The following is a 9,754-nucleotide window of genomic DNA, read 5'->3' on the forward strand; positions in this document are numbered from 1 at the left end:
AAGGTGCCAGCTCTGAGCAGGCAGGGTCCTGCCACTGGCCTCCCTAGCAGGAATTCTGGTGCTCCCTATTGGAAAACTGAAAAATCCCTGATAAAAAAAAATCCCAAAGTCACTCTGTAAAATACCCCCAAATCCATGTTCCTCCACAAGTAAAACAAAAGACCACTATAAAGAGAGACAGAGACAGCGATCAGTTGGCCAATGTTTTATTGATATATCTACAGTGTTAAAGCAATTTGGTAAACTACCAGTGTCTCTGTCATCATAATAAAGTGAATTCTAAATACATGTTTCATGAATTCATGAATACATGAATATATATTTTGCTGCCCCCCACAGAAGCTATGCCTCCCCCCACAGGGTCTAGCCCTCCCTGCAGGGCCCCGATGCCCCACCCGACACCTGCCCCCTCAACCCCAGCCTCCGGCACTTTAAAAAAACAAAAAAAAAGCCTCTACTTACCAAGTAGGAGCTGTAGAGCCTCCTGGCAGAGCACCCCCAGGCAGCAGGGCCTGGGCTGGGGCTGCCGGGGCTCTCACTCTGCCCTGCACTGTGCAGGTGGGGCCCCAGTGACCTCGACGGCAGCAGAAAGTTCCAGTAAGTGCCGGGGGGGAGGGGGTGTTCCCCCTGATGCTGGGGTGGAGACGGGCAGGGATCTCGGGGGGATGGGACAAGGCAAGGAAGGGAAGCGATCGGGGGGGCCCAGGGGGCTGGTTGGGGATGGGACCGGGCGGGGAAGGGATCGAGGGGGCCAGGGCCGGGCGGGGAAGGGATCGGGGCTGGGGGAGTGGGTGGGGCTGGCACCATGGTCCCCTCCTCCAGCCCGCTGACCCCTTACTTACCAGCAGTGGAGCCTGGGTGGAGCTCAGCAGAGCTTGAGCACCAGGGCGAGGGCTAACTATAGAGGTGCTCTGGCTGCCAGAGCGTCTCTATGGAGGACCCAGCCTCCAGTTGCCTCAGTGCGGGTTTTTTTGATCTCTGGATATCCAGTGGTCTAATTTTGCCCCTGTGCTGCAAACTTGCAGCATGGGGAACATTTTCTCATTCCTGCATGTGCCTCTTACAGCGTCTCAAAGGGGTTTGAGACGCTGCAAAATGCACGTGTGGGCTCATCTGGATGTGCCCATTGAATCCAGCCTGTGAATTATTGGTTACCAACCCATGCTGTGCAGAAATCTAAAAGTTATGTTTTCTTGTGCATATGCTACATGTGTGCCGAATATAGCAGAACTTTTAACAAATACCCTAAGTGTTTATGCATAGTTTTATACAGCTACTATTGACTAAATTTTGGTTTTGGACATGTGCATGTAACTGTCATTGATATACTCATTTATAAAAGGCAGAACTAGCACTAGGGAACTATTACAGTTATTGCATGAAAATGTAAGCCAACAGGATGTAGGTTCATCAGTGGATGTTTACATCCATTGGCTGAAAATGGATTGACATCTGTCTTGTGCTTAAAATAGCATACCCTTAAAACAGCACAGATATATAGACAAGAATAGTTCAGTAAAAAAGAGTATGGTAATTAACTTTTGAATAAGTATAGTATTTCTTCTTACCTGATTTTTAAAAGTAAGAATTTTAGGATGATTTAATTTTAGTTTTTCTTGCAAATGTTTTTAGTTGATTACAAAATAGTTTTTTTTTTGTTCTTAATATAAGTTCTGTAGATGATCCCCTGCAAACTACAGGACTAAGTGGTATGACCGACATTATTAAAGATCTTGTAACAGAAGGTGATGTTTCTGCTACAGAACTGGGTTTTACCGAAGCACAGGCTAGACAAATCTCCAAGTAATTATTTTTACATTTCACTTCTGCTTTCTACTGAATTAGAGCAATTTTAATATTAAATAATATACATACAATTATTTAAATTCACTGGTGTTTAAAGCAAACATAATTAAAATAGCGTAAATATAGAAATCAGAAGTGTTACATGTGTGTTCTTTTAGAGGCTATTTTTCTTACAGCTGATTTTCTCATAGCTCAATCAGGTGGATTGCAGGTCGTACTCAGAGGGTGATGGTGGACAGGTCTTTTTCGACCTGGAGGAAAGTGGGCAGTGGAGTTCCCCAGGGCTCGGTCCTTGGGCCCGCACTGTTCAATTTCTTTATTAGTGACTTGGACAACAGGGCGAAGAGCAGCCTGTTTAAATTTGCTGATGATACCAAGATTTGGGGTGAGGTGGGCACACTAGTAGGGAAGGACAGATTACAGCAGGACCTGGACAGGTTACAGGGGTGAGCTAACAAAAATATGATGGGTTTCAATACTGACAAGTGCAGGGTGCTGCACTCGGGCAGTGGGAACCAGCAGCACACTTATAAGCTGGGAAACTCCCTTCTCGAGGGCACGGTGGCAGAAAGAGATTTTGGAGTCATTACTGACTCCAAGATGAACATGGGCCAACAATGTGAGGTCACGGTCAGTAGGGCTAACTGTACCATGTCATGCATCCACAGATGCATCTCAAGCAGGGCCAAGGAGGTGATCCTCCCCCTCTATGTGACACTGATCAGGCCATCTGGAGTACTGTGTTCAGTTCTGGGCGCTGTACTTGAGGAGGGATGTGGACAGCATTGAGAGGGTCCAGAGGAGGGCCACCCACATGATCTGGGGACAGCAGGGCATACCCTATAAAGAGAGGCTATGGGACCTTAACCTGTTCAGCCTTTGCAAGAGAAGGCTGAGGGGGGACCTGGTGGCTGTCTATAAACTCACTAGGGGGGACCAGCTGGGTTTGGGAGTGACCCTGTTCCCCCTAGCACCCCCCGGGGTAACAAGGAATAACGGCCACAAATTGTTAGAGAGTAGATTTAGACTAGACATCTGAAGGCACTACTTCACAGTCAGGGCAGCTAGGATCTGGAACCAACTTCCAAGGCAAGTGGTGATGGCTCCTACCCTGGGGGTCTGTAAGAAGAGGCTTGATGTCTACCTGGCTGGGGTCATTTGAGCCCGGTTTCCTCTCCTGCCCAGGGCAGGGGGTCGGACTTGATGATCTACAAGGTCCCTTCCGACCCTACTTCTATGAATCTATTTTACAAATACTTACACAAAGAATCACAAAAAAGCAGGGCTGCAAGGTCATCTAGTTCAACTCCCCGCCTGAAACAGGTCATCCCTATCTGAACTGTCCCATACAAATCCTTTTCTAACCTATTACTAAAACTACAGAATCAACCCTATCACACAATTACAAGGCATAACCATTTTCCATTTTAAAATGGGAAATATATCCACTTTAATAAGATAAAGATTACTTAATTAGGATATATAAAATTCAAAGATTAAATTTGCTCTCTAAATTCTGAGGGATTGCAATTTATGAAACTAGTTATGAAACTAAATAAAAAGGCACTGGTCTCCAATTAAACATTTCCATTTATTCTACAAATAGTAGAACAGCTTTTCACTTACAACTGATCTTGTTTGGTGACCATATCCATGGCAGTGAATTCATTTGTGTAGGTTCTTAGACTGTTGCTATTGCTCTGGACCAACTCAAACAAGTATTCTTGAAAGCGTATCAAAATGATTCTGTTTTTCATCCTACCGCCTCTCATACCAAGTAAATAGCCTATATACAAACATACAACAACAATATCTTAAACCATACTGCTTGAAAAATATTTGCATACCAGGATTTTCAAGCAAGTTGTACTGTTCTAGAACATAAATAACATAATTTATTATTTATATAAATACTATATAATATATTTCCAGTTGATCATTATTTAGGCTGTTTGTGTCTGTCAGGAGATATTGCTGTATTTATATGGTTTTCATACCTGTATTTTAAAGGAGACTTATTGAATTGTTTTGTGCTTATGCATGTACTCAGAATCCATGGTCCTGCATTTAGACGTTCTCAAAAAACAGAAAAAGAAAAAAAAGAGATACAAGCATGGATGAAAAGAAAACAAAAAGAAAGATTGGCAGACTATCTGAATAAACGTGATGAACAAAGAGAGAAAGAACATACGCCATTTAATGTGAAAAATTGTATGGTAAGATTACTGTGCATCTGGAAGAATCACTTTTGAATTAATATAAACAAATGTAGCAAGTAGTGTGACTTCTTTAATCTATTGATATAAATTATTGAAAAGGTATTGAAAGGCTGTTAAAATGTTGTCAATAATTAGCACTGATGTGGGAAATTGATTGACTAATTTAACATTTAAGGATTTTCACATTTAGGCCATCTTGAAAGGTGTCCAAATTCTGAGATATAAAGAGAATATTTGTGTTTAGTATTATTTGGAGTACCCCCTAGTTGTTAGTCATGAATTATAGGTAGGTGCCAGTAAGCATCAGGATGTTTCTAACTATTCCTCCTATTCTCCATTAACAACAGAATCAGCAGTAGTAGGCACGTCTACATGAGACATTTACTGTGTGGTAGACTAATTAGCTGCACAGTAAACATCACACATCTACCTGTGCACCTGTATTAGGCTTGAGTAAGCGAATTTACTCCACAGCATGATAGTACTTGTAAATACAAGTACTGTCCTGCTGCAGAGTTTCACTGGAGGGGCTGCCTGCTGACTAGCCCTATGCTGAAGCACCCTTGCCCCAGCCAGCCCCTCCACAGCATATTAAACTGGAGGGAGCAACCCTGGGCTGGCAAGCACGCCCTTCCCCCCACCGGGGCCCCTACCAGTGGGGGCTGCTCCAACCCGGCTGAATGTGCTGCAGTCCCAGGCGTGTGTGAAGACACAGTTTCTGGGAGCAATAAACTTTGGAGCAATGAGTTCTGGAGTTAATTCATATGCATTAATTGCATGTGTAGACACACCCAGTTGGAAGCAATCTGGGCTAGACTTATTTGGTGCTTTTCTTAGTGCCTCTGCTTTATTTAGTCATGAGATTGAGACTATCTGAGCTTTCATTTGAAAACAAGCTTGCAGCTCTCAAATCTTTGGACTTGTGCACCCTAGTAGTTGAAAGAAACAAAAAGCAATCCTACACAATTTTTAAAAAATTGTAGTGACTTTTAAACCAATTTTGTAGCTTTTGAGGAATTTACGAGGAGATTTGAACATCTGTGATTGATTTATTCTTTTTTTTGTGGAAATGAAATATTGCAGGTTTAGGCACTTGGATTCCCTGGGCAGCAGCCATGGCTTGGCTGGGTCTGTGCCATATTAATAAACGGTTGTGGAGCCAGGGGTTTGGTTATGTTTCTAGAGTTTGTGAAGCTCCAAGGCATGCAGCCTTTTCCTGAACTCCTTTTGGGGTAGTATAATTCCACGTTGCTTCTTACTTTGGCCGATGTCTTCTGGATAATCTAACATAGTAGCTATAAAATTACCTGAAATTTTTTTTTGAGGTGAACTAAAATATATTGCAAGTTAATGTTTGTCTTTTTTTTTTTTTTTTTTTGTAGAAATTTGGTCTCACCTCAAAGGAAATTAAACTGAACCAGAAAAAGAAAGAGGAAAAGGATAAGTAAGTTACTATGAAAGGTCATTCAGGGTATTGCTATGTATTTTTTTTAATTTACCATTCTACCAGTTTTATTGCTTAGCTAATTTTATCCAGCTTAATTCTGAAGTTCCAGATTAGTAATAGCTTTTGCTATAAAAAAGCATTACCTGTTTATGCTTAAATCTCTAAAAGATAGTATTCACTGAGACATTTGGAAAAAGTTTTCTGGATCCTGTAGCTTCATGTGCTAATGTGCTATTTTTGCTAGTGCTCAGGTTCCCTCTGAAGTTTTGTTTTGTTTTGTTTTAGAGAAACATTTTAGTTTTGTGCACTTATCTAAAGAGTGATGGCAAAAAGTTTTTCAGTAACTGTCATAAAGTAGTACAGAAGTGGACTGAGGAATCCACAAACAGTTCTAGTTAAAAATTAATAACTTTGACTGAAGGGATGGATGAATTATGTAACTACTTGTTCCTTTTCCTCCAAAGAGCCCTGTTATCTGAGCATCATCATTTTAGAGTCTCACAAGCACTTTCCCTGATGAATGAGATGTTATCTGAAACAGCACAGCTTCCTACAGAGAAATTTAGACCATTGTCCAGAACAGCAAGGTCACCTCGAGATTTCAGAAAGCAACTTCCTGTGTCTGCTAGAGGGTAACAGCTTTAAATTTGAAACCTTTGGTGCACAGACCTCCATACAGCTTTTTAGATTTGCCAGCTTACATAAGCAATTTGTCTTGTGCTGGGTGGGGTTAAATCAGGCAAAGGTATATGTTGCAAAAAAAGGTCTAGAAGATTCTCCTGGTGTGTGGGAGTCTCCGGCTGGCATAATTGATTCCTGTACAAATCCCTCTGCAAGTGCCACCATAAGTAGCCAGAGGGAGCACTGAGTAGACTTCTGTTCTGGCTATGACCAACTTGTGGATTGGCCACTAGGGCACATAGCCAGATGGCATGTGACCAGCCCCAGAATCACCCAGCTTCCTTGTACCTCACCCCCACTCAGCTGCATTGAGTAGGTGCTGCCGAGGAGCTGGTTCAAGATCTTTGTAATATTTGGTAACAATCAAGAAATGTGTCTTGTGAAAAGTTTTAGACTTGACCGCATGTCTTGGCTGTCAACAGAGACTTCTGCTTATACATACTTTGTCCCTTTGAAGCTGGCAGATTTTACCCAAAAAAGCATTTTGCTGCTTATTTCCTTTAAGGAAATAATGGAATTTGATTTAAAATTAACATTGTAGTGTCTTCTTTTAGGTATTAGCACAGACATGTAGACAAATGTAAATTGTTTAATCTTTGTTAAGAAAATGGTATGTTACGAGCAGTGATAAATATATTTTTTTCTTGCTTTAAAAATCATCCTCGTAGTCGGACTCTGTCAGCAAGTCAAGCTGAAAGGAGCAGGATTGCTGCCAAACCTGGCTTTCAACAAGCAAGATCTCTTTCTACTCCACCTCTTGGTTTAGATCAGTCCAGAGGTAAGAACTGAAATATCTTGGTGTGTATGCCAAGGGCCTTGTCAAAATTCCTTCCTACACATCATATTTTATATTCTTTTTATGATTTCCCTTTGTACATGGATGCTAACAAACTTATGCTGTAGTACTACTGTAGGGCTGTAGTACTTAGTGCCCTAAGACGTGGATTGTCATTTGAGACTGAGAATGTCACAACTGTGATGTGTCTGGCCTCTGATGAAGTATAGCGTGCATGCTATATTGTCCTCACCATCCCTTGCAGCGTACACTAGGGGCATGTCTGTGCCATTTTTGCACAGCTCATGGAGATGGGTGCATTGCAATCCAGAAAGCAGAGATATATTGGACTCTTTTTTTTTTGGTTTTCTTTTAATTTTTCTGAGAACCTAAATTTACTTCAGAGAATAATAAAACTGCTTGCAGTGAAACTGGTTTGTGTGTTTTTTAGGAACTGCCACTGCAGTATTACAGAAAAATATTTCCAAGGACAGAATTAGAAGTGCAACAAGGTATCCTGTTAATTCTAGGCAAGGTAAGGTAGAGAGAACTAAGCTAAAAGTTTTTCATCTAAAAGTTTAAAGCTGCTGTATTCTAACAAAATGTATAATAACTAACAAGGAACTATTTAAAAAAAATCTGAGCGATGGTCACGAACTTGGGCTTACAGTTATTGGGCCCAGGGCTGAAGAACAGAGTTGAGTATAAAGAGGAAAAAGATTTTTAATAAGTATTTTTCATTAAAAAAATCATCTTTTTCACTGACAATTTCAAATGTCTTAGCCACTGCACTCACAACAGATTGTGTTTCCCAGGCTGTTAATGGGTACCCAGGACATCTACACAGGGCAGCAGTACACAACACACACTACTGCTCGCCCTTGTGGACCTGGAGATATGCCAGTGAAGGTGCTCTGAGGTTATCCCAGTATCTGTTCTCAAGCACACTGAAGACTGAGGTCTTGAAACTGGCTGTAGCAGGATACCTGGACTAGCCCCACAACATATTTCTAGGTTTGCTGGTGATTATAATGTATCAAAGCAAAAAAATAGGTAAAAGCTACTTATGAAAGTAGTAAGGGAGGCAGAAGGGAGTTCTGTTCCCAGCTCTGCTACTAACCACCTAGATGAGCCTGAACAAGTTGCTTTCCTTGTGCCTTTGTCTTCCTGGCGTACATGAGCTTTCATGTCAGGGCCTGTGCTTGCTGCTCATCTCGGCAGCACCTAACACAATGAGGCTCTAATCTTGTGGCTTTTGGGTGGTACTGTTAATTAAGAGTTACGTGAAAAGCAGTTATGGTACTACTGGCTAGAAACACCCTCTGTCTGTGAACTTTTAGAGTAGAAAATGCCAGATCATTATGAGAGAGGTTTATTCTGGTCTCATCTGTCACTGCGCATCATGATGGGGGAGCAGAGCTATAGTCCTAGCTGCAGAGCTGTGCTGACAGTCTGCTCCACTCCCCCAGCCCTAGGGTAGGAGGCAGGAGAAAACAGAGCCATGGGTCCCTGCAGCCTCCTGCCACACCTCTGAGCTGGAGAGTGCGTTGTTGCAAGTTGCCACAGCAATTCAGTCCAATCAGGAAGTGTGACGGGGCTGATGCCTGTCTAGACCCTGAGTCAGCCAATTCTCTGGAGTCATTGTGAACAGAGACGAACAAACCAGAGAGGGAGCTTGCCTGGGGCTGCTGTGAGGGGAGAGGGTCAGCAGTGGGATTGCCTGGAGAAGGCTTTTTCTGGGAGCTGATTGTCTGAAGAACAGAAATTCTGGGCATCTGTTTTGTGATGTCTTGTGCCTGTTTTGGAGCGAATGCTTGACAGGCTTTGTGTTCACAGCTCTGTGTGGAGCAGTTTGCTTCAAATGGCACTGGTTTAGCTAATGTGGGGAGGCTGGAAAAAGGCAGAAGTGAGGACCTCAGCAGGCAAGAAGCAGAGGACTCAGCTGTCTGAAAGCAGAAAGTGCAGGGCCTCAGAGATGGGGGTTGTAAGCCCACTGCACCAAGAAGAAAGAGGAGAGTGGCAATGGTTGGTGACTCTTTTCTGCGGGGGGGCAGAAGCACCAATTTGTCATCCAGATTTGAGGTCCCAGGAGGTGTGCTGTCTGCCTGGAGCCCGTATTCAGGATATCACAAAGATTGCCAGAGCCCATCCATCCCTCAGACCACTACCCTTTCATGCTTGGCTGTGCCACTGAGCAAGTCAGAGTGTGCTTGCTGTGCCCAGCTGCAGAGCAGAACATAAGTGTTCAGTATTTCCCATGTTTCTGGACTTGGTGGGTGCCGCACTGGGCCAGTAATGAATTTTTTTTCTCTCCTGTTGCTACACATATTGAGTGGGGGGCTTCACCTTCCTCAGAAGCATTGGTGGTAGCTACAGCCAGAAGTGGGGATTTTTACTGGGTGTGCCAGTGCTCCTGCTGAGACTGAAACCCAGAGGTTTCTGGCTCGAGGGCTTTGCCCCTCTACTTGGGGGTCAGACTGATTGCTACATCTCTGGTCTGATTCCACGATCAGATTGGTATGGACTGTGAAGGTTTTGCTTTGCTCTATAGCAAGGGTCATGACCCTCTCTCTTGGTCTGCCCAGCATATTTTAACAACACTTGCAGCAGTAGGACACTGACCGCTGCTGACCACTGCTGTGCCCCTGTTTTACCTGTGGAGGTTAGTAGGGTAGTTGCCTTGTAGTTTTGTAACAGTCAACTGTGTAGTTTTAGTGATAGTTTAGACAAGGACTTGTTATGGGATGGTTTAGGCAGGGTTTGGACAAGACAACCTCCAGAGGTCCCTTCCAGCCCTACTTGTCTATGAGTCTGTGATTGTGTAGG

The 9,754-nt window shown here is 43.1% G+C and overlaps 1 protein-coding gene across 1 annotated transcript in view; it reads left to right on the forward strand.

Moving 5' to 3' along the window:
- Window positions 1-9,754, forward strand: part of LOC102387039 (protein JBTS17-like) — a 68,916-nt gene that overhangs the window by 55,262 nt on the left and 3,900 nt on the right. Inside the window, exons 25-30 of the mRNA XM_006031870.3 lie at window positions 1,672-1,803; window positions 3,857-4,022; window positions 5,408-5,469; window positions 5,937-6,104; window positions 6,822-6,931; window positions 7,380-7,463. Coding sequence (XP_006031932.2) covers window positions 1,672-1,803; window positions 3,857-4,022; window positions 5,408-5,469; window positions 5,937-6,104; window positions 6,822-6,931; window positions 7,380-7,463 — 722 coding nt within the window. The remainder of the gene's footprint in view (window positions 1-1,671; window positions 1,804-3,856; window positions 4,023-5,407; window positions 5,470-5,936; window positions 6,105-6,821; window positions 6,932-7,379; window positions 7,464-9,754) is intronic.

The sequence above is a fragment of the Alligator sinensis genome, unplaced genomic scaffold (assembly GCF_000455745.1).
Source record: "Alligator sinensis unplaced genomic scaffold, ASM45574v1 scaffold175_1, whole genome shotgun sequence".
Taxonomy (NCBI): Eukaryota; Metazoa; Chordata; order Crocodylia; family Alligatoridae; genus Alligator; species Alligator sinensis.